This window comes from Macaca mulatta, chromosome 1 (assembly GCF_049350105.2).
Source record: "Macaca mulatta isolate MMU2019108-1 chromosome 1, T2T-MMU8v2.0, whole genome shotgun sequence".
NCBI lineage: Eukaryota > Metazoa > Chordata > Mammalia > Primates > Cercopithecidae > Macaca > Macaca mulatta.
In genome coordinates this window covers 222,073,217-222,098,027 of record NC_133406.1, presented here as the reverse complement: position 1 = coordinate 222,098,027, position 24,811 = coordinate 222,073,217, and the positions used below count along the sequence as shown (strand labels likewise).

The window sequence follows — 24,811 nt, the reverse complement described above, 5'->3', positions numbered from 1 at the left end:
GGCTGAGGCGGGAGAATGGCATGAACCCAGGAGGCGGAGCTTACAGTGAGCCGAGATCTCGCCACTGCACTCCAGCCTGGGTGACAGAGCAAGACTCCGTCTCAAAAAAAAGGAAGAAAAAGAAACATCCCTATCATATCTTGCTGGGTAAAGGTATAAGGAACACCACGATGACATCCCACTGGAGGGGGCCAAACCACCTGATCATAACAACCTCTTATCAATATCCTGCCAGGCAGCAAGCCATACTGCCCAGACCCGTCCACCTATACCGATGAGTACCCCAGCCTGGAAGCAGCGGTGGGCCCTGGCATTAAGCTGGTCCCCCACTTCCTCAGGTTTCTGCAATATACAGTGTTGCTGTCTCAGCCGCCCTCTCTGTGTGTGTGTCTTTCTTTAACCCTTGTCTTCCCTTCAAAACCTAATGCCTGGCAGTGGTGAATGCCAGCACGACCAACAGAGTAGGGAGAAATTTCACTTCTTTCCTTCCCAGGTCTGGCAAGAGAGTTTATATCACAACAGCTAACACTTTTGCTACCTATCCGTCTTCTGGTGAGTTATTGGAGCTTTCCTGTCTCAAACAGTAGCCACGAGCCACATTTCACATGCCGGACAACCACACGTGGCTCGTGGCCGCTGGAACGGACAATGCAGATCTGGCACATTTCTGCCGTCACTGCAGGAAATTCTATTGGCCAGCACTGGTCTAGGCTTGAGTAGAAAGTGACCATTCTCCTTCATGTTAAACTTTGGCACAGTCACTGTATATTCTGACCCTACCTGAGATTGGCCTGTGATGCTTAGGGGCTGAGAAGGTGGCTGCAACCTGGGCCCCAGTGGACTACAGAGCCCCGTCAGTGCTATGTCCCAGCAAACATAGATCCTGCCCTCACATGCCCCAGTACCCCAAATGTCTGGTGCCACAGTGATCAGCACGTGGCCAGAACCTCCAGCCAGGTCGGCGAGGCAATGTGGGAAATGAAAATCAGCAGTATCCACCCAGGGCCTTATCAGAATGCCGGAGCCTCGCTGCCTGGAAAAATCCCGGCTGCCATGCGGCCTCGGACGCCCGGGGAGCTGCAGGTAAGGGCAGGCTCTAGGCAGTTACAGAGACAACCAGGGAGCTGGGCGGTGGGTGCTGCTGTCAGTTGGCACCTGCACACACACCCAGTGCAGACAGAGTGACCTGGCCAAGGCCTGCAGACCCCAGGCCATGCTTAGACAGCTCCAGGTAGTCCTGACCCAGCGACAAGAGCTCCAGGACACCTCTGTGGTCAACTGCTGCCCCAGGCTGTCCTGGGAACCTTCAGACTGGGGGACCTGGGTCCTCCCGCTCAGTCATCCCTCCCCCTGCACACATCTGCCCAGGGTTTCAGCGGGACAGAGCCAGAATGTGCTTGCCCTGTTTGCAAAAGGCCCGACCTTTTACTCTCCTCCAAATCACAGACCTGTGAGTTTCCTGGCCCATGTAAAGTGCCTGCCAGTTTCTGGAAGGATGAACTCCAAGCATGGGGGCTTCTTAGGCTAATGCCATCTGAGGAGCTCTGGGCCTGGGGCCCAGCTTTTTGCCATTAGCTCCCAAATGCCCTTGGCAAGAAATCTATGAGGAATAACAGAAGATGCTGTGTGGACCCCTCATGGCCTTTCTTGCCCAGACACACGGTGCCGCTAGCAGCTGGATGCAGTGTGGGTGCCGTCCTTTGCTTTGGGAAGTTTTACTGGTCCACAGAATTCAAAATCTGGGGTGGGGAGGGGCACTATAAAGGCCTTGAAGTCAGAGCCCACACATTATAAGCTTACGAGCTGTCAGAGAAAGAGGTCACATATTCAGGGGAGGGGCTGAGCCCTGCCCACCGGCTGGACATACCGACACCTGGTACTGCACGTCCGATGTCCACACCTCCTCATCCCCCACCACGCATGGGATGGCTTCCGTCCGGCCCTTCAGGTCCTTCAAGGCCTAGGGAGAGGGACAAGAGCGGGTATGGTCACTGCCTTCCTCTCTTCCTCCCATCTAAAACCCTAACGCAGAGTCCACAGACAGAGAGGCCAAGGCTGACACAGAAATGAGAAGGGGGCCAGGCCGGGTCGGCGGCCATCAGAGAACGTGTGCTCCCCTCGGGGGCAGCCGAACTCTGCTCCAGCCATTGTCACCCTACAGGAAGGTGAAGTCTACCCATGACACAGAGATAAAAAAACTGCACCTGAAACTTATGCGAAGTCTCATGATCTTTAAAATGCTGGCAATTAACTGGAAAACATGTTTCAGTATAAAACAACTGGGCTTATGACATCTGACCTGGCCTGAGAAGCCCCAAAGTAGCTCTAGGCTGCCACGCTGGTCCTCACAGCTGTTCCCACACTCCAGACCCACAGCCCTCCCAGGCTTCCTCCCAAGGCTGGGAGCAAGAGTGGAAGTGGGTGATGGCTGCAGGCACGGAGCACTAGCTCAGGGCTGCTGGGGGCGGCCTCTGCTCCGTGCCCTGTACCTCTCGGGTGCCCCCCACCCTCCCCGTTACCTTTTGCAGGGCCTCTCGCTCAGGGCTGCCCTGCGTGAAGGCTAAGACGGGCTCGTTGGCCACCTTCAGGGAGGAGGTGTGCTTCCACTGCAGCCTGGGACACAAGGGCAGGGGACACAGGCAGAGAGGTCAGCAGTGGCCCCATCACCAGACCCCAGCCCCTCTACCTCCAACAGGGGGTCCTAGGTGGGCACCCAGGGCCTGAAATCCAATGCAACTGGAAAGTAGGGGGTCAAAAACCCACCTTGGCCTGGGCACAGTGGCTCACACCTGTAATCCCAGCACTTTGGGAGACCGAGGTGGGCAAATCACTTGAGGTCAGGAGTTCAAGACCAGCCTGGCCAACATGGTGAAATTCTGTCTCTACTAAAAATACTTAAAACATTAGCAAGGTGTGGTGGCGTGTGTGCCTGTAGTCCCAACTACTCGGGAGGCTGAGGCAGGAGAATCGCTTGAACCCAGGAGGCAGAGGTTGCAGTGAGCCAAGATCATGCCACTGCACTCCAGCCTGGGTGAGAGAGTGAAAAACTCCGTCTCAAAACAAAAACCCACCTTGGGGGTCCACAACCCAAGGTTCAAGTCCCAGTCCCACGGTTGTGTGTCCTTGAGCCTGTGACTTGCCTCCTCTGAGTGTGGTTCTCCATCTATCAGCAAAAATAATCACACTGAACTCATGTGGTTGTTTGAAGTTTAAACACATAGATGCAAAACCATGTTTAAAGTATTTTTCACATGCAAAGCGTTACTCTCCCTTTCTTCTCCCACAAGGCAGGCTTTATCCCGAAAAGACCCAAATTCCTTCTCTTTCTAAGCTGAAAGGGCAGCACATTCCAGAACACAGTCTCCTCAGAATGTGAACCAGCTGAGATCCTCTTGGCACAAAGGGCTGAGCGCTCTGGGTGGGCAGGAATGTCCAAGATGTGGACCATGAACTTGGAGGGCTGCCCCCAGCTCAGCTCACGACCCGGGAGGGCTGGCCCTGGGGGTGAGGTGCTTGATTCCAGGGCACTGAGTCTCAAGAACTCCTTGCTCAAATCCTCTGACCTCTTTCCACCACCCCCGACCACATCTGAGGATCACAAGGTGGGAGGTCAGGTGGCTCAAAGCTAGGACGCTGGGGTCAGTCATTCCAGAGCTGGAGCCTCAGCTCTGCCACCTCCCAGCTGTGGGACTTCCCCTTCAGGCCTGTTTCCCCCTCTGTAAATGAGAAGAATCATGATGACAAAGTCAGCTAACACCCAAAGGGCACTTGAAATTCACAAACTTCCCATCTACCGTGGCATCGCATGGGTCCCACCAGCCACCTCTCTACAGAAATAAGGTCATTTCGGTCCTAAAAGGAAAATGACTAGTTCAAGATCAAGAGTAGGAGAAACCTGCACTTGAGTCCAGAAGGCCCAGATATTATCTGTCTCGGGTGTCAACGACCCCAGACAACCCAGAACAGCTGGAGGTGCACAGGTGGGGCTCACTGGTCGGCGCAATGAGGGAGAACACACAGCGTGGGGAACCACAGGGCGTCTCAGTAAGATGCTGTTAGGATCCAAACCCCCGTGGGGTTTGGCAGCGTGACTTGAGGAGGGTTTAAGGAAGCTAGGGTGAGCTCTGGATTGGCTGCTGTCAGAAAGTGGGGGTGAGGCTGACTGGGGAAAAAAGGAACATTTACCAAGATGTTTGGTGCTTTGTGGGTGGCACAGAGATCTTGTTTTTGTCTGTGCTTAGACAAAAATCATGAAGAGGAGGCCGGGCACGGTGGCTCACACCTGTAATCAAAGCAGTTTGGGAGGCCAAGGTGAGCAGATCACTTGAGGTCAGGAGTTTGAGAGCAGCCTGGCCAATAAACTCCGTCTCTACTAAAAATACAAAAATTAGCTGGGCATAGTGGCCTGTTCCTGTACTCCCAGCTACTTGGGAGGCTGAGGCAGAAGAATCGCTTGAACCTGGGAGGCAGAGGTTGCAGTGAGCTGAGATCATGCCACTGCACTCCAGCCTGGATGACAGAGCGAGATTCCGTCTCAAGGAAAAAAAAAAAAAATAGGGAAGAGGGCTTATTGTGTCTCATCTGATCATAGTCTCAGAGGGACATGGCCTGAGGCTAGTGTTCTGAGATTGTTTATGCCCTATAGGAGACAGAATGGCCTGGCTATGAGTGTCAGGGGCCAGGAGTCTGGGGCTCAACGATCCAGCCGGGGAGGTCTGAAGGAAGGACACAAAACCAAGGGAGTGTGGCCAGACCCTATGTTCATTCCGCAAGGTTGACTGATGACCTGCCGGGTCTCTGGTGTCATCTCAGACCCTGGAGGTAAAGCAGTGACAGAGACAGCAAGGCCTCTGGCTGCACACAGGTGACCTTCAGTGTGAGGCCTGGTCAGGAAATAAGCAAGGTAACTGTCAGGCCTCTGAGCCCAAGCCAAGCCATCGCATCCCCTGTGACTTGCAGGTATACACCCAGATGGCCCGAAGTAACTGAAGAATCACAGAAGAAGTGAAAATGCCCTGCCCCACCTTAACCGATGACATTCCACCACAAAAGAAGTGAAAATGGCCGCTCCTTGTTTTAAGTGATGACATTACCTTGTGAAAGTCCTTTTCCTGGTTCATCCTGACTCCAAAAGCTCCCCCACTGAGCACCGTGTGACCCCCCCACTCCTGCCCACCAGAGAACAACCCCCCTTTGACTGTAATTTTCCTTTACCTACCCAAATCCTATAAAACAGCCCCACCCTATCTCCCTTCGCTGACTCTCTTTTCGGACTCAGCCCGCCTGCACCCAGGCGAAATAAACAGCCATGTTGCTCACACAAAGCCTGTTTGGTGGTCTCTTCACACGGACGCGCATGACAGTAACCACAGATGGTGAGCATGGCAATGAGTAAACAACGGGGAGAATAGGGCTGCTTCAGCCACGGTGGTCAGGGAAGGCCTCTCTGAGGAGGTGACCCTGAGCGAGACTTAAAGGAGGCTTGAGAGGAGCTGGGAAGAGCATCCCAGGTAGAAGGAGGCAGAGGGAGGGGCTGAGGGGCCTGCATAGTTGAGGCAGAGGGAGAGGCAGGGGCAGGGGCCAGTCCACCCAAGAACCTGGCAGGTAAAGTGAGTACATGGGACCTTCTCTCCCTCCCCATCCACATCCACCCTGGGCTGGCAGCTCTGCATGCGCCACCCCCACTTTGCCTCCAGCAAAGTGAGCACATAAGACCTTCTCTCCACTCCCCTCCCCTCCCCATCAACCTCCACCCTGAGCCGTAGCTGTGCACCCCCCCCACCCCCACTCTGCCTCCCACTAGCTGTGTGACCTTGGGCAAGTCACTTGTCTTGAAGCCAGTTTCCCTCTGTAAAACACTGACACCCCCTCATGGGGTTACTATGGAAATCTGATAACGATAAGTACATTAAAACCTGCATTACCCTCTCCCGCCTACTGTCATGGGAAGAATGGAGAGGCAGCCGCGAGTCTGCGAGTCTCCACAGTCCCTCGGGAAGGGGCAAGGGAGTGTCAATCCCCTGGGACCATCTGGAAGCTTCTGACAGGGACCTCAGCTAAGCTTCTGACCATGCATTCCAGCAGCACTCCAGGCCTCAACAGCACCACACCCACCAAAGATGGTGAGCCAGATAGCACCATCAACTCTTTCAGCCGAGAAGTGGAACTCTGTCCCAGTCCCCCTTTGGAGCCCAGGTCCTCGTGGACGGGAAAAGCGCAGGCCCAAGAAGCAGACAAATCTGGAAGCAAAGCTCACACCTGCTCCATGACCTCAGTGCATTCTTAGAAAGTCTGTGAGCCTCAGTTTCCTCACCTGGAAAATGGGGACAATACTACTGAAAAGAGAAAAATAGCTCAGAGCAGTGTGAGCTATGTGAAGTATGCAAAATGTATGAGGCCCCGGGGAGACACAAACACAGACCTGAGTCATGCCCTTTGCATTCACGCCCGGTGGCAATTATTTCAAGGCATTTTGTTTCTGACTAGCTGCCTCATCCATTAATTTTATAATCCTGGAAAGCATCATACAAAGAACAACGCACAGCCAATCAGTAGCTTTTTTTTTTTGATTCAGAGTCTTATTCTGCAGCCCAGGATGGAGTGCAATGGTGCCATCTCAGCTCACTGCAACCTCCGCCTCCCGGGTTCAAGCAATTCTCCTCCCCCAGCCTCCCGAGTAGCTGGGATTACAGGTGCCCACCACCACACCCAGCTCATTTTTGGTATTTTTAGTAGAGATTGAGTTTCACCAGGTTAGCCAGGCTGGTCTCGAGCTCCTGACCTCAAGTGATCCACCCGCTTTGGCCTCCCAAAGTGCTGGGATTACAGGCGTGAACTTGGCCAGTAGCTTATATTGTTTTAATATAAATTTTTGGTAAATGACTTAGAAACTGCCTCTTTCCCCTGCACCTTAAAAAGCCCACTTGTTACTACAGTTAATCGGAGTGTATATTCAGGGTAGCTTGAATCTATGCTCCCCGGTGGCCATCCTCAACTTCAGAGCCTAAATAAACTCTACTTAATCCTACTTTCTGAATCTCACTATTTAAGGTTGATGCGATGCACCTTGCAGGGTCATCAGGGGGATTAAAAGTGTTGGCCTTTCCTTACCCCTCCCGCTCTTGCTTTCCAAAGAAAATTCTAAAGGTCTCAGAATGCTATGTCACATGGGCTCCCAGACGCCCCCAAAAATCACAGCCTCAGGGGCTGGCCCAGGTACTCAGCAACTACTGGAGGAATACACAGCACCATATTCCATCCCCAGGTTAAAACGTAGTAGGCAGGTTGCAGTGGTTCATGCCTGTAATCCCAGCACTTTGGGAGGCCGAGGTGGGCAGATCGCTTGAGGTCAGGAGCTCGAGACCAGTCTAGCCAACGTGGTGAAACCCCATCTGTACTAAAAACACACACACAGAAAAAAAGCTAGCCAGATGTGGTGGTGCACACCTATACACCCAGCTACTCAGGAGGCTGAGGCAGGACAATCACTAGAATCTGGGAGGTAGAGGTAGCAGTGAGCCTGATCATGCCACTGCACTCCAGCCTGGGCAACAGAGCAAGACTCCGTCTCAAAATAAATGAATGAATGAATGAATGAATGAATGAATGAATGAATGTAGTAGCAGCCAGTTCTCCTTTCTCCATTCCCTCTCAGGAAACGTCAGAGATAGAGATCCTGTAGGCCTCTCTCCCCCTTCCACAGGGCAGAGACCCAGATGCCCACTGTGACCTCAGGATCACATGCCCCCATGGCTTTCTCTGTGCCTTGAAGTCTCCAAGCACCGGCCCAGCTGTCCATCCAACAGTCTGAGTGTGGCCTGGAGAACAGACACTAGTTCAAAGTTCAGCCTGAGTCAACTGCAGCTAAAAATAACCTAGGGACTCCCATCAATGTTTTCTTTTTTATTTTTATGTCTTCATTCATGAACCATTTTGGACTAACGGGAGTACCCATTCACTGGCTGCTCGGGTGAAGGCAGAGATGAATCAGTCACAGGACTTGGGGCCTCAATGAGGATCCATGAGGACCATCTTGGCATTCCTCATCCATTCATGCATTTATGCAGTCAGTACACATTTATTCCACATGGCAAGGATGGAGAGATAAATCGGATCAGGTCAATAACAGCTCCCTCAATAATTCAGCATGCGTTTTCCAAGCACCCAGGAAGTGCCTGGCTCTGGGGGGCGGATATGGATCCAACTTAACCTTTCTCAGAGCAGCCCTCAGTCCTCCCACTTAGGGAAAGTGGCACAAGACAGAGTCTGAATCTGACTCAGGTTTCCCTGAAAATCTGCAGTGCCCTTTCTGCTCGTGCCCTGGGCCTGAGACCTCAAGTTGGTCCCCCTCACCCTCTACAAGTGGGATCTGATCTGTGAAGGCCATGCACCATTTCACCTCCTGCACCGGAAGATGTCAGGGCTACAAGTGCTGGGATCTGATCCACGAAGGCCATGCACCATTTCACCTCCTGCAGTGGGAGACGTCAGGGCTGCAAGCACTGGGATCCAGTCCATGAAGGCCACGCACCATTTCACCTCCTGTGGCAGGAGATGTCAGGGTTACAAGTACTGAGATATGATCTACAAAGGCCATGTACCGTTTCACCTCCTGCACCAGATGTCAGGGTTGCAAAGAGCTGTAGGCCAGCCAATGCAGCTTCAGAAATCTACAGAGGGAAAAACTGAAAAGACACAGAGGGCCCGGCCTCCACCTTGTCCAAGACACCTGGTCCGAGGCACTATTCACTTTCACCTGGATTCATGCCATGCCAGTCCTGCTCCAGTCTCCAAGTCCTTCAAGTCCACACCGTAACCAAAGTTAATATGGAAATCTGATCATTAGAGAGATGGCGCAGTGGGGAGCTCAGTGAGAAATTACTCAGTGGCTTCTCATTTCTTCTAAAATAAAGACATCAGAATCCTTACCAAGGCCTCCAAATGTATTCCCCGTCACTCTGCCCCATTTGCTGCAACCCAGCCACCCCGGTCTTTTCTGGGGTCCCCTCTGCTTGAGATGGCCTCCATTGGTCCAACCTCACACAGCTGGAATGGGGCTCCTATCGGATCCTCTCATAGCTCTAGATTTTTCTGGAAGCACTAGTGACAACCCTATTATAGAGCACTGACTGACCATCTGTGTACCCGCCAGTCCACAGGCTCCACACAGCCAGCCCGTACCCATTCCATTCACCACCGGGCACCCCGAGCCTAACACACAGACCGGCCACAGTAAGCACCTGAGAAACACAATCAATGCATGAGTGTCAGAGCTGACGCCAGGCCCCCAGGACTGGACTCCAAGGCCAGTGCTCTTCTGCCATCACCTGGGGCTGCACACAGGCCCCTTGGGTTCCCGAGTGGCTAGGGTGAGGGCTTGCCAAGGACAAGGAAAGGAAAAATTGAAAGGAAATTATCTTTGCTTCATTTAGCCTCCTGGATTGTCCAGCTGTTATCTGGAGCCTGATAAGGCTAATCCTCCGTATCACTGACATAAAGGCAACACCAGGTGAGCAGAGAAAGTGCAGTGCCCAGGGCAGGGCCGAGAGGGAAAGAAAGGCCCAGCCAGGCACAGTGGCTCACGTCTGTAATCCCAAAACTTTGGGAGGCCGAGGCGGGTGGATCACTTGAGGTCAGGAGTTGGAAACCAGCCTGGCCAACATGGTGAAACCTCATCTCTACTAAAAATACAAAAATTAGCTGGGCGTGGTGGCACGCACCTGTAATCCCATCTGCCTGGGAGGCTGAGGAAGAAGAATTGCTTGAATCTGGGAAGCAGAGGTTGGAGTGAGCCAAAATCGTGTCACTGCACTCCAGCCTGGGCAACAGAGCGAGACGCTCTCTCAAAAAAAAAAAAAAAAAAAAGGAAAAGACCCGACACCAGACGCCAGGGATGAACTGCTTCAGCCACTGCCCAGCAAACATCAGGCAACGTTTGTCAAGCACACCACATGCCAAGCACTAACCTAAGTGAGACAGGATCATCTCACTGAATCCACCACACAAATGTATGAGGGAGGCATGACATCGCTGATCCAAAAATCCCAAATCTGAAATACTCCAAAATCTGAAACTTTTCTGAGTGCCAACATGACGCTCAAAGGAAATGCTCATTGGAGCATTTTGGACTTTGGAACTTGGGAGTAGGGATGCTCAACTGGTTCAGCAAATTCTCCAAAATCCAAGAAAGTCCAATATACAAAATACCTTTGGCCGGGCGCAGTGGCTCATGCCTGTAATCCCAGCACTTTGGGATCCTCTGGGGTCCCCTCTGCTTGAGATGCCCTCCACTGGTCCAACCTCACACAGCTGGAATGGGGATCCTATCGGATCCTCTCAGGCCAAGGAGGGCGGATCACTTGAGGTCAGGAATTCGAGACCAGCCTGGCCAACATGGCAAAACCCCACCTCTACTAAAAATACAAAAATTAGCTGGACATGGTGGCGTGTGCCTGTAGTCCCAGCTACTTAGGAGGCTGAGGTAGGAAGATGGCTTGAGCCCAGGAGGAGAAGGCTGCAGTGAGCCGAGATCTTGCCATTATACTCCAGCCTGTGCGATAGCTCAAGACTCCGTCTCAAAAAAATAAAAACCCAAAAAACGAAACACTGTTCTCAAGCATTTCAGATGAGGGATAATAAACCGTAGAATGATCTGTTTACAGATGAGGTTCCGAGTTACTCACTCCCGGCTCAGGTCACAGCTCATGAGTGACACAGCAGGATTTGAACCCAGGTCTTCCTTACTCAAGAGACTTACAGTATGGCTGAAGCACCTGCAACATCTCAGAGGCCCATGGTCAGGTGGGGTGATGGGACACGTTCATCCTCCTCACCATACAGCTAGAACCTCATTTCCACCTGAGGAAAGTGGCCGTCCCAAGGTGGGCAGTGACTTGCCCAAGGTCACTCAGCTGTCCACTGGCACTGCGGCTCAGCCCAGGGCCTCTTCACTCCATGACCTCTGTCAGGAGAGGGAAGGTTTGGGGATTAAGGAGCCTGCAAGAAGCAGAGAAGGGCCGGGTGCGGTGGCTCAAGCCTGTAATCCCAGCACTTTGGGAGGCCGAGACGGGCGGATCACAAGGTCAGGAGATCGAGACCATCCTGGCTAACAGAGTGAAACTCCGTCTCTACTAAAAAATATAAAAAACTAGCCGGGTGAGGTGGCGGGCGCCTGTAGTCCCAGCTACTTGGGAGGCTGAGGCAGGAGAATGGCGTAAACCCGGGAGGCGGGGCTTGCAGTGAGCTGAGATCCGGCCACTGCACTCCAGCCTGGACGACAGAGTGAGACTCCGTCTCAAAAAAAAAAAAAAAAAAAAAAAAAGAAGCGGAGAAGTGTCTTCCATCCCCTGAGGTGAGCAGGGTCAAAACCCTAATAGAAGGTCAGGCGCAGTGGCTCATGCCCATAATCCCAGCACTCTGGGAGGCCGAGGCAGGAGGATCACTTCAGACCAGGAGGTTGAGACCATCCTGGCCAACATGGTGAAACCCCATCTCTACAAAAAAATACAAAAAGTAGCTGGGCATGGTGATGTGCGCCTGTAGTTCCAGCTACTTGGGAGGCTAAGGTGGGAGGATGACTGAGCCCAGGAGGTTGAGGCTGCCGTGAGCTGAGATAGTGACACTGTACTCCAGTCTGGGCAACAGAGTGAGACCCTGTCTCCAAAACAACAACAATAATAATAACAGAAGGGGTTTGGCATCTGGGGTACTTAACTGGAATAAAGGAAAGAGACCGAGGAGGACATCTGAGTTCCCTCCTGCCACCATCCTTCACTGCTGGGACCCTGCCGTCTTGATATTCCTGATCGAAGATGATCACTCCAGGAAGCCCATTGGTAGGAGAGGGGATCATCATAACCGCAGCAGCACTTACTGAGTATTCCAGGTGCTGGGCACTCCAAAGTGCTTTTCATGTATGAGATCATTTAACCCACAGGACAATCCTATGAGGTGACTACTACTGTCATCTTTATTTTCCATATGAGAACATAAAGGAGCCCAGAGAGGGTGAGTAACCTGCCCAGGGCCACAGAGCTGTCAAGAGTTGGAGCCAGGATCCAAGGCATGCCGTATTCTCGGCCATCTCAACAGCAACTGTTTAACGCCTACTGTGTGCTGGGCCAGATGCGGGGCACAGAAGGCAGGCTGCTCCCGGGGTGCCACTGTCAAGCACTGCCTCAGTGGCGCTTTCACTACTTTAGAAGTGTGAAGATAATCACATGTTTTAATTATTCTTCCACTCAAATACTCACAGAGCACACATTCGGTACCGGGCACCCAGGAAACCACTGGTCACATCACTGCTAATCCTTGCAGCCACCTGCTATGTGGCTGTTAATACATCCCCATTTTGCAGATGAGGATACTGAAGGGACAGAAGCTGCCTTGCCAAGGCCACAAAGCACTGGATGGGCTCACTGAGGTGGCCAGCGGCACATTCCAGGCCAAAGGCACCACCCCAGCCACTGGTTGGGGGAGTTCAAGAGCAGAGAATGTCTAAGGAATGGTGGGAAATGCCAGCCACCAACCCAGGGCAAGCTGTGCCCATCCAAGGGCCGGGCAGACTGGGAAAAGCATTGGGTGCTTTTGATATTTTGAAAATTAAACCATCAGGTAGCCTGAGAAGAGTCCAAAATCACCCAGGATCACTGCAGGGGACACGGTAGTAGCCAATTCTGGCCCATAAGCCCCCTGATGTCAGATGGGATGGGCGGGAGTCATGTCTGAGCTTGGCACAAGAAGTAAGGAACAGAAATGAACTTATAAGCCTACTACATGCCTGGGCTGGCTATTCATCTGCATCCTGCCTGTTTCCAAAGAGAACTGAGGACACCAATGGTAAAGCTGATTGAGAAAAGAACAGGAAGTCAGGGTTAAAGGAGAAAAGAGGCAGTCAGTTGGGAGGCCTGGTGTTCACCAGCTCAAGGCCTTGGACAAGTTTTTCTTAATTTCCATGGGCCTCAGTTGTTTAATCTGTGAAATGGGGGTGGTAACCCCTACATCACAGGCTGCTGAGAGGCTGAGTAAAATAATCCACATGAAAAGTAAATGGCAGTCATTGTCATCAGCCGCCATCCCTGGGCCCACCTATGAAGGCCACACGTTTGTGGTGATTGTCCTGAGGCTGGCTGTGATAAATATCGGTTGACAAGCAAGGGCTCACATGACAAGTTCATTCATTCCCTAAATGTTTGCCAAGGGCTTACCAGGTGCCAGACACAGTTCCAGGGCCTGGGAATATACTGTAAGGCAGACAAGTGTATAAAGGGAAGAAACAAGCTACAATAAAGTACATGGCAGATGAGCTTGTTTCTATGAGGTTTTTTTTTTAAAACATATATATTCATGTAAAGTTAACATGAATGAAAATGTTAACAGTGGGTACCTCTGTGTGGTACAATTCCAGGTGATTTTTCTTTTTTTTTTTTTTTTTTGCCCTATCTGTAGTTTTCACAATTGACATGTATTAAACTAAAAGAAAACATGTATCAAGGGTATTTTTTAAAACGGGCAGAGATTCCTGGCACTCAAGGCAAAAAAAGAAAACACTAAGAAACATCTCCCATACATGTTCCTCAAAAGCAGTGGTTTTTCTCAGGACTAGAGTCTTACACATAGGACACTGAGGGATGTCACTGAAAACGCCCTGCAACTGTTTCCCCATAAATGCAGACACGGCACGCCACAGGTGTGCCCTAAATGTTCGTTGAGTACATGAACAAGTGATCGAATACCAAAGCTGTTCCTCTAGAGCAGTGGCTCTCAACCAGAGGTGATTTTTGTCCCCCAGGGAACATCTGGCAATGTCTGGGAACTTGTGTTTCCTGTTAGGGCCAGAACTTCTTTTGTAACTGTCAGGGCCGGGGGTGCCCCTGACATGGAGTGGGTAAAGGCCAAGGACTCTGCTAAACATTCTACAGTGCACAGGACAGACTCCACAACAACAAAAATGTAGCCCCAAATGTGAATCGTGGTGAGGTTGAGAAATCCTGTCTAGGCATGCGGCCAGCTGCTGCATCAAAGGAGTAACCTGAGCCCAGGGAACCGGTTGCGAAACGCTCTTTCTCTTTCCCCTCTCAATTCAGGAGGCCTCATAATTCAGAGCATAAATCTGGATTTAGACCACCTGTAATTTCAGTCATATATCTCTGAATGGCAGATCATGTCCCATGATAATACAGAAATGAGACGGTACTTATCGGCTCGGTGTTAAGCCCGTGGTGCCTGATTGCTTGATAATTATTATTGTTATCATGGGCTTATCTTTTAGAATATGGATTGCTTTCTACTAGATATCGGAGGTTTTTTCTATGCATTTCTCCCCTATTAAGCTGAAAACTCCTCAAAGGCCCTACCCCATGTAAATTCCCTGGGTACTCCTCACCTCTAGGGTGTTTGGTAGAGCATCAGCTCACAGTAGGCACTCAGTATAACACTGGACTCTATAAGCCCCATCTTCCTGGGCCTCAGAGTGCAGGCAAGGCCTGCAAATGGCATCGCACAGGGAGTATGGCAAGTGTGGCCCCAGTCTCAGCCTAGAAGAGGAACTCTTCTGTCCCATGTCCTCTTCCTGCACCCTTTCCTATCCCCTCCTCACTCACAGAGGACACGCAGCAGGGTTGAAACTCACTTGCGTTCAGGGCACCACCATGTCATCCTTTGGGGGAAGGGAGAGGGCCACTGATTAACTCAGAAAGGGCACAGCTCATCAGGAGAGAGAGAGCCGCTAACAGCCCCGGAAGTCAAGCAAACAAAACTCAAATGGGAGGAGGTGCTGACCCACAGGTGCGCAGCCCCGCCAGACTAGGATCCCCTCCGGGGCAGGGTCTGTGTCCCACCCACCTCTCCAAACCTAGCCCCGAGCTGGAGGGGCTCTCTGAGAATATTTGTCACTGAGTGGGCAAGGATCCAGACACCGGGCTCCACAATGGCAGGGTTTGCAAATCTGGATTTGAAGGGCAGCTCCACCCCTGAACTGCTCCTGGTTTTCTTCATTATTTGGAATAATACCTGCCTCACAGGAGTGAGAAGTTTAAAAAGAGGTGATAATGATGATGATCATGGTGATAATCACAACCGGGCGCTGCCTTTGGGCCGGGCACTGTTCAGGGTACTCCCCGTGTAATAACCACTTAATCCTCATGGTAAGACACCTGCCAAGTGCCTGGCCAGCATTTGGTTCATTATAAGCACCCCATAAATACGATTATTCCACCTACAAGAAAAAAGGAGTCCCTCTTTTCTGTCCAACATTTAACGTGAAAAAAAAAGCGGGCGGCGGGGTGCGGGGGGAGCGGAAAAGAGAGGCAGAAGTCCTGGTAGAAGGAGAGGAGGACTCGGGGAATCCGGGGCGGGATGGGGGCACTGAACGTGGGACGAGGGTGGGGAAGTGAGATGTGTGGTGTGCTAAAAAACAGAGGTGCCCCTCGGGGGAAGCTCGCAAATTGCGAAGATCCAGTATTAGGAGACGAGTGACTACAGAGATTACTTTCCGAGCGTGGGAACCGGCAGGGCCCCCGAGGCACCCTACTCGGTCGCAGGATTCGGGAAGAGGGGTCCCCTCGCTAAAGTAAGGTGACTACCTGAGGGAGGAGGCTAAGGGATCTCAGTGGGAGAAAGGCCTGTGTGGGGGTCGGAGGGGAGCCCGTGAGGAACCCGGCGGTGACCCAAGCAGCTTGGGGGTCCGGCAGGGAGGGAGTGCGGCGCTGGGGACGCCCAGTGACTCCCAGGCTCCCGGGCCCCAGGCGCGCGCTCGGGCCGTCCCGGGCCCCGTGCTCACTCACCCGGTCCCGGTCCAGGGGCGGGACAGGAGGGCGCGGCGCAGCGCGGACGCCGGGAGCAGCATCTCTAGGTCGCAGCGGGGTTGTTTGCTGGCTCGTCCGCCCAGGCGCCGCTAGAATGCACAGCCCCGTCCAGAACGCACCACCTCGATCCGCGGGGGGAAACGGATCACGCCGGCTGTCCTCCGAGCTCGGGATCAGCCGAAGTTCCACTATATTTAGCTTCGGCTAATAAAAAGTATCTGTTCGTGCCATAATAGGGGCATAACACAACACAAGGCAAGGGAACCCGAAAGCGAAGTCCTGAAATGCATGCGTTTTCCCCTCCTCTCGTTATGGTATGACCCGAGAGGGCGTGAACCCCTCCGACCAATCAGAGTGACACACCAAAGCTTCTGAACCAATCAACGGTGCGGTCCTGTTGCAGCCTTCCAAAGTGGAGCAGAGAGGGGCTGAATAGAGCCAATGAGATAACCGGAATGGGACACGTGCTGAAGCGGGGCGGAAGGATTCGCTGCGCCCGGCCCTCTGGTGTGTGCCCGGCGTCCCGTGGGCGTCAGACTGGCTTCTTTTAGGCCGCCAGTGGTTTGTGCGAGGCCAGAAACCTGTCCGTTACCAGACTCCTCGACCCCGCAGGGCCACAGCGCGGCCAGCCCCCTGCTGCTTCCCGGGCACTGCCCGTGGAATGAGCCTGCCTTCCAGCCTCATTGGCCAGGACCCAGCCGCCCTCCACATACCCGCCAGGCCCAGCGCTGGCCAGCTTCTTAGCTTTCTTGCAGATTACGATCAATGCAAGATAAAACCTGAGCTGGCCAACGCTTAGCTTTTCATTTTAAAGCCTTTGGCCGCAAAACCATGTTGTTCCTGAGCCTTTTACCCCCAAGTAAAAATGTCAGCTTTGCAAAATGTTGTGTGCTTGGTAAACACTCGAATGCTATTTAAAACTTGGATTCTGAAGTCTTCTCTGATGACGAGGTCTCAGGGACCCAATCTATTCCTAAAGTAATGTTACGTTTCCTTACTCTCTCTTCTAATTTGTTTATATTTCTTCCAGCAGCATGAACCGGGCACCTGCTTAGGAGTCAGTTCCGATGCTGATTCTGGTTCCTCATTAGGGCACTAGGCAGACTACAGATCCTTTCTGGGCCTCAGTTTCCTCATCTGTAAAACGGAGGTAATAATACCCAACTCACAATGCCCCCATGATCTTAGGCCACTTCTTTTTCTCCGGATTACACCATTTAAGATACTTTGGGAGAATTTAAACATTTAAATGAAGAGTTGGGGAGGGAAAAGTGCCAAGTATTAGGAATGGCAAAAAGCAACTTGGAATTGGTGGCGGCTATTTGTCTTCATCTTTGGAGAAGACCCTAGACAGGTGGGCTCAGTTCACATTAGGGCAATGTTGCCCTGAACGTGCCCATTAACAAGAAAAACTAGAACGTTGGATAGTGTCAAATGTAGAGCCTGGGGAGGTGACCTCGTGTGGGCACGTTGGAGAGCCTGGAGAAATGGGAACTTTGTGGTTAAAAGGCCATCAGTTCCAAACCAGGCCAAGCCAGTTACTGAGCCCGTGATGTCTCGGGTCCTCTCTTCCCCTTCAGTAAAATGTGTGTAATGATTCCTGCTTTATCATCTTCCAAAGCTTTTATTGTGAGCTACAAATGTAACAGGTGATATGACATCCCCTATTTTATGGCTAATTAGCTAATGAGTTTGAGTGTTTCTGTGACCCTCAGTCCTCTTACCCCTCCCCCAACAGCAGATTCATCTTCTATTTAAAAACAAAAACAAAAAAAAAAGCACCATCAGTTCTAAGACACTTCACTTTATTTAAAAGAAGCCAATATACAGGATATAAAGGGCATGATATTTACAACAGTACAGTAAACAGGTTGGTTTCCGGTAGGATCAGTAGTCTTTCCGTGAGTATAAACCCCCCTTCCCTGTGATGCTAGACCCAGCTGGCAGACAACAGCAACGGTGGGGCAGGATGGAATCATGGGGTATAAAGTCTCCCTGGATGGGGCTAAAAATCAGGTAGATGCAGAAACGTCCACAAGGGGTCTTGCAGGGAAGGGCTTTGCCTCGTTTCTTTGAGGGCTTGGGAGGGAGGGGTCTTGGTGAGGGATTTGCCCAGAACTAACACACAGCCCACCCTGAGCCTGGAAATCATCCATTCATAGAAAATTCCCTTCCAGAGAGAATCTGGCTTTACCTGCACCCACCCAGCCCCCTCCAGACTCCCCACTTCAGGAGAGAGCTCTTCCAGAGCCAGAGCTTGGTGTCTCAAGGGGGAAGACCCCTGTCCTAGGAAACCCCCAGCACCCTGATCCCTCCCCCAGGACCCTGGGGGGAACACAGCAAGGACTGCAGCCCAGGCTTGGCCTGGAGTAGGCACAGCCAGGGCTGGGCTATGAGCATCTTATGCCATTTCCACTCCTACTCCAGCTGCCTGACCACCTGGGACCCACAAAGGCCCAGGCTCCAAGGAAGTCATGTACTCCCACTGTCACCCATGCTCTGCTGCCTCCCAACCCTCTCCCAGCGCAGCTGAGTTGGAAATGGATCTCGGCAGACCAGAGTCAGAGTAACTAATCAGAGCCTACCCCCAGAGCCCAGCTTGTCCCCTCCCTAGTGTGCCTTGGCCCTTCCCCCACCCACCACACTTCTGAATTTCCTGCAACCTACCCCAAGACTTCCAAGAAACTGAGGGGTCAGAGGAGAGGAGAATGGGGTGAAGTGGGACCTACAGTCTGCTGAAGCTGCTCATGGGTGTTAATGACCAAAAGTGAGGACAGAAGACGAGGCATGGGGAGGGGAATGGGTTCTATTCAATCCGGCAACAACATGCACCATTTCTCGTCCACAGGAGAATGCTGGGCTACCACAACTGCCTACCCTAGATTAAAAAACCCTTCCTTTCATAAAAATAGATGAGAGTCTCTTGCTTTATAAATAGATTACATTTAGCTTAAGTTACATCTTATAATCTTCCCCCACCCCACCCCCTCTCCTCCCATTCCAAGCGTAAGTGGTTGAATTCTCCCTAGGTCATCTGAGTTCTACCCACAGAGTTAGTCCACGATGGATTTGGTCCTTCAGGGACCTCAAGACATTTTCTCAAGACAAGAAAGAAAATGTTGGCTTGCCAATAATTTTTTTCTCTGTTTGGAGTCTCAGAGGAGTGTGTGTGTGTGTGTGTGTGTGTGTGTTTCACAACCAACCAGGGAGCCAAATGGATGCTAGTCTTCCTATCCCTCCCCAATCCTCTGTTTGTATAAAACCCCCAAAAATAGGAGACAGAGGGCAGCGCAGGAGAGCCCATCTGAGAACAATTCTAAAATACCAGTGTCAATATGACACCGGGCTTAGAAATAGAAAGTCAAAACTAAGTATTTACAGCTTTACAAAGGATGGACCAATTCATCCCAGCTAGGACTGGTGCTGCCCCAGCGAGCTTTGGGGTCTTTCTTGGCAAGCTGTGGGCTCATGGTGAGGGGACAAGCACAGCCCACTGGCATTAACTGAAAAGAGCATGTGGTGGAGAGGCAGGCAGTCAGGCAGGCCGGACCCCGGAACCAGCCCAGGAGGCAGGCCCATCACACTCTGGCTTACCCTCTCCCACCCACCTGCCCCAAGTCCTCACTCCCAAGAGGAGAGCAGATATTAAAAGCCAGCAGGAAGGGACTTTCAGGCCAGGATCTCTTTCTGGCTCCTGCCATTTTCAAACTCCCTAGAGTACCCTAGTTCTCAAAGACAAATGACCTATGTATACAAGGAGGAAAGTAAAAATAATACCGCCAGACACCGATCACCACAGTAACCTGTTACCCTCCAACGCTAACACTGCTGCCTTACAGTCTTAACTCTAAAGATACGTCTGTCACCCTCCCACCACCTTGGGGAACAACCCAGGGCTGGCTTCCACGCTGCCCACGAAACTCCCACACCACATTGTCCAATGCCTCCCTCAGCCCTGGACGGAGGAGACCCACGAGGGTGGATGTTTTCCTGCCCTCGTGGAAACGGAAAATCTTTTTAGCAGCTGAGGTTCAAGCCCAACTGGCTCTGATAACCTTTGGTTAAAATAAAAATGCAACAACAATAACAACAAGAATCAGGTATGTTTGAACCCTGTAACCTTTAGAACAAGGGTCAGTGAGGAGGAGAGAGAAGGGCCGTCTCTCTTCCAAAACCATTGTCCCTCCAAGTACCTGCCAAAGGGAACTGTTTGGCTAACAAGAGATGCTGACTATGGAAGAGTCACAGCCAGACTGCCGCAGGGGACCTGTGGGAGGTGCCCCCAGCAAAATAAAACAAAGGAAAAAACTCATGACGAAGGCCACCAAATCGTGATAAATTACATCACACGTAGTCACTAACACATTCTCACGCTCTCTCTCTCTCTACGTGTATCTATTATGTACAGTATTTTCAAGACTGTAACACAGGTGGGGGAAACAGAAAACAGAGAAGACCCTTAAAGGCCATGGACCTCTGGGGACCACAATCCCAGTCAAACCCAGAGCCCCCTCCTCTGCCTCCAGACAAGGCAGAGGGACCCAAGTTCTAGTCCTTGGGCACATTTTGCTACTTTGACCACTAGAGGGAGCTCCTGGGACAACAAAAAATTAAAATTGGCAACAGACCCACTGCAGTAGGTAAAAAAGGTTAAAAAATAATAATAAAGCAAAGCCTGCTCAGCTGGCTCCAAGCTGAGATTTGGAAGGGGGAGGGTCGCCACACAGTGCCCTTCAATGCAGGCCCACTCAAGCCATTCCAGTCTTGGGGGATACTGGCTCAGATCAACACCCTGACTGGCCAGTCAAGGGAATTGCTGAGAGAGGCTTGCGTGTGTCCAGGAGCAGAAAGAGGATGGCCCTCACTCCAGCTCCTGCCCTGCCAGCAGCCCACCAGGCCTCTCTCCTGCCAGTGGCCAAAAGCGGGCAACTGCCAGACAGTCCTAACCCAAGGCGGGTGGAAGGGAGCAGAAACCGGGCCTGGCCCCTTCAGACTTTCTCACAGAGAAATTAGAGATCTCTAACCCTCTATTGTTGACTGGCGACGGAGGGAAGAACATCAAGTTATCAGGGCAAAAAGACCCCCTTGGCCCCTGCCCTGAACCCGCAGAGGCCCAGAAGACAGCAAGCGGTCAGGCAGGCCAGTGCCTTGCGGCAGCCCCGGCCTCCTGACCAACCTCAGCCAAACCCACGCTACCCAGTCAGTGCTGCGACACACATCACCCTAACCCCGGCCTCCCTCCCAGCTCCAGGGGGAAGCCAGGAGCCCAGGAGAGGTCCTGCCTTCCACAATGATATAAGGCAAGCTGCTTTTGTTGTTTGTTTTGTTTTTTGCATAGTAGTTTAAACACAGTGAGGCTCCGCCTTTCCCTCACAGTGCCTTGTCCCTTCAACTTTGCCACTCGATCCCCCCAAAAAATTAAAATGTGTCTTCCTTCCCTTCCTTCCACCTTTCTCTCCTTCAGGGAGTGAGAAAATTGGGGTGGTCCCTACCCAGGCCCAGAAAGCTCACAGAGGCAAGCGGCTCCTTCCTGGGGGTTGGCAGACCACCCCAAGCCCCAGGCTGGTCTGGCCTGGCTCAGGAGGAAGGGAGGGCGTAGCCCATGGCCAATCAGAGGAGCAGGTGGGACAGACGGCAGAAACCACATTACGCCACGGCCAGCCGGCCCGGCCCTCACCTTAAAGTTCTGTATAAAAACACCTGCTAGGAATAATTCTTTGGAGCTCAAAGTGGCTCAGCTTAAGGGAGAAGGCACAGTTAACACTGCAAAGTCCGCACAGAAGTCTGCATTTGTAATGTGGAGAACAATAGAAATTGACAGCACCATTCCTTGGGTGGGTGGGGGATGGAGACGGGGCACCGTTGGTGGTGTGGAAGGAAGGAAGGAAGCAGCAGTCCCTCGGGGCCTCCAGAGAAGGGAGGGCAGAGAAAGTCTGTGTGGTGCGGCTTCGAACCCCACTCCAAGGGGCCTTCCTGGCCCCGTGAGGAGAGGTGGCAGGGCCCCATCACCAAGACCACCAGGCTGGCAGGGCGTCAGTCATCAGCTGACCATGGGCTCCACATCTGCCTCCCGCTCGAACTCATCCTGGATCTCATCTGTACTTCCTGAGTCGCTGCTGGCCACGGAGCTGGGGGACGGTGAATTCCTGAGAAGCACAAGAGAGTGGGGAAATTCAGAGAGCAGCCCTGGGCCTCTCAAGGGTCAAGGAGTAGGAAGGCTGAGCTGCCACTTCTATAAGATCTACCCTTAGAGGACCCTTGCCCTGAGCTCCTGCCTCACTCAGCTATCCTTAAGATCCTTTAAGCTCACCAGGTAACCCCCTGCACCGCCCCCTACTTGGTCTGGCTGTGTTGACTTCTCTAGCAAGAAAACCCCTTGGGAGCTGGACCGTGGATCAAGTTTGACTGTTACCCTCCAAGCACTTAACCCAGGTCTGGGCACAAAGTAGGTGCTCAGTAAACCCTGGATGACTCAGCGCTCAAAAGGAGGCCATGCAGGATACGGTTAACATCACTGGGCTGCAGTTCTGATTCTATCTCAGATGAGCTGGGGGTGGGGGAGCTTAGGCAAACTGTTTAACCTGCCTAAGTGTCTGCTCTTCTGTCTGAATAATGGAGATAACCGCAGTGGGTTCTGCGGGTTTAAGGAGTTAAAGGTCTGAAAGGCAAGGCCACGGCCCCGCACACAGATCTGCTCCCCGCAGGGCTGTCCCTCCCTCTCATACAGTAATGCAGCAAAACGAGGAAAACAACGAAAATGTATTTGTGCTGTGTGGTAGGCATTCTCTGCATATTAGCTCATTCTCAGCATGGCTGCTCAGCATGGCTGTCCCCCGACAAGGCTGTGTGTCCTTGAAGGCAGGGGCTCTGCCTTGTGTGCCATGCCTGACACATGTCAGTCTCCTGGGGACAGGACCTGGGTTGGAAGAAGATGATATGGTTTGGCTGTGTTCCCACCCAGATCTCATCTGGAATTGTAGTTCCCATAATCCCCACGTGTCATGAGAGGGACCAGTTAGAGATAATTGAATCATGGGGGTGGTTTCCCCCATCCTGTTCTCGTGATAGTGAGTTAGTTCTCATGAGATCTGACGGTTTTATAAGGGGGTTTCCCCTTTGCTAGGCACTCATTCTCTCCCCTGCTGCCCTGTGAAGAGGTGCCTTCTGCCATGATTATAAGTTTCCTGAGGCCTCCCCAGCCATGTGGAACAGTGAGTCAATTAAACCTCTTTCCTTTATAAATTACCCAGTCTCAGGCTTTTTTTTTTTTTTTTTTTTTTTTTTTTTTTTTTGAGATGGGGTCTTGCTATGTTGCCCAAGCTAGCCTTGAACTCCTGGGCTCAAGTGATCCTCCCACCTCAGCCTCCCAAAGTGCTGGGATTACAGGTGTGAGCCACCACGCTGAGCCTCAGGCAGTTCTTTATAGCACCATGAGAACAGACTAACAGATGGCAAAGGAAGAGAAATCACTTCCTGTGAGCAAACGGGAGCATGCCCCGTCCGCCTCCTCTGCTCCCAGCTCAGCAGAAAATGGGGCTTCGGCTCCTCAAGGGCAAGGGCTGTACTCACCGGCCCCACCGTCTTGCACAGAGCAGGCCTTTGGCAAGTATCTATTGAATCAACAAGGGGCAGGGTGGTGGTGGGACTTGCACGAGGTTAGATATGTAAGGCATCTGGCACATAGGTGTGCTAATAGTCACTGGAGGTATGTATGTATGTATGGATGGATGGACGGACGGACAGACAGACAGAGAGATAGGTTGGCAGTATGAAACATGGCCAAGTTGCAGCCTTGGGAATTTCCCTCCAAGGATGCCATAGCTGAATCCCCTGGGAGGACAGGCGGGTACCTGTCTGCGGAGCCTTTGATGAGCCGGCGGCAGGTCTCCATCTGCACGTCCAGTCCTCGCTTCATGCTGCACATCTCCATGTACTCATGCAGGTGTCGGTTCATGTCACTCTTGGCTGTGGCCAGCTCCAGCTGGGAGGAACCAATAAGGAAGAAGGGTGAGGGCAAGTCATCCTCGTGGCAGAAGCCTCAGCAACCTCCCCTCCTGGATTCCTCAGGGATGGTGCCATCGAGTCCACCACTGGACACCACACCATCAGGACCCGGCCTCTGGACATCAACCTCCCCCACCCTCTGCTCTCTGCACATGGTTCCACATCCCCTAGAACTCCTTCTGGCCAAAGGGGAATGGTTGCTTAGCAACCCCAGCAGCAGCCCGGCTCTGATGTGCCCCACCCGGTTCTGAGAACTCGGCGTCTCTGGGTTCCTTTATCCAGACCTGATTACAAAAATCCTGAAGGCTTTTTCATGTTTCTGACTCTTGTCCTCTATCAAGTGATACTTCCTCTAGGGAAGGAGCTGGGCTTCCCTTTCTCCTGCACAATAGCAATGACTGTCATTTATAGAAGTGATCACGTGCACAGCCTCTGGAGCCAGAGAGAACTGCACTTCAATGCTGCTTCCTAGCTGCAAGGCCTTGGGCAAGTCACTTGGTCTCTTCCAACCTCATCTCCTCCGCTGTAAAAGGAGTGCATGGTGCCTACTGCATAGGGTAGAGGTAAGGATACCAGGTGTACTCAGCACCTTGCGTCACTCACTATCACTCCAATGTCAGCTCTTTGGTTATTATGGGATCGTCTTCTCAGCTACATATATTCTTTTTAATTCTCTGAGGCAGGCAAGGATCACCACCCCCATTTGACAGATTAGGAAACTGAGGCCCTAAGAAATATGTTAGTCGCCCCTGAGGCCTCCTGACTCCCAATCCTATGCCTGTCCCACTCTCCCAGCCCCTGCCCATGACACATGGGCATTTGGTCGCCAGGATCTCAACCACGTGGACCTCAGGAGAGCCTCACAAGTGGGCTCCACGTCCCGAGCTCTCACCTCAATCTGACCGATCGTTTCCTGGTACTCCTTGTCTCTCGTCTTGAAGAAGGATTCGGTCTCGTGGATCAAGTTGCCCAAGTTTTCCTCTTGCTGGGGAAATAGAACAAAG

General features: G+C 52.1%; 2 protein-coding genes across 3 annotated transcripts in view; both read right to left on the bottom strand.

Annotated features, from left to right (window-relative positions):
• ALDH4A1 (aldehyde dehydrogenase 4 family member A1) overlaps nt 1-15,876 on the bottom strand; it is a 31,812-nt gene extending 15,936 nt beyond the window's left edge. The window contains exons 1-3 of the mRNA XM_015126940.3: nt 15,783-15,876; nt 2,520-2,613; nt 1,868-1,960 (exon numbers count right to left, since the gene is read on the bottom strand). Coding sequence (XP_014982426.2) covers nt 1,868-1,960; nt 2,520-2,613; nt 15,783-15,844 — 249 coding nt within the window. The 5' untranslated portion in view covers nt 15,845-15,876. The remainder of the gene's footprint in view (nt 1-1,867; nt 1,961-2,519; nt 2,614-15,782) is intronic.
• A 1,711-nt stretch (nt 15,877-17,587) lies between these two features.
• The window catches only part of IFFO2 (intermediate filament family orphan 2), a 50,453-nt gene continuing 43,229 nt past the window's right edge, over nt 17,588-24,811 (bottom strand). For both annotated transcript variants that reach the window (XM_015127013.3, XM_028838838.2), the window contains 3 exons: nt 24,700-24,792; nt 23,654-23,784; nt 17,588-21,949 (listed from right to left, as the gene is read on the bottom strand). In XM_015127013.3, the coding sequence (XP_014982499.2) occupies nt 21,844-21,949; nt 23,654-23,784; nt 24,700-24,792 (330 nt within the window). In that variant the 3' untranslated portion in view covers nt 17,588-21,843. The remainder of the gene's footprint in view (nt 21,950-23,653; nt 23,785-24,699; nt 24,793-24,811) is intronic.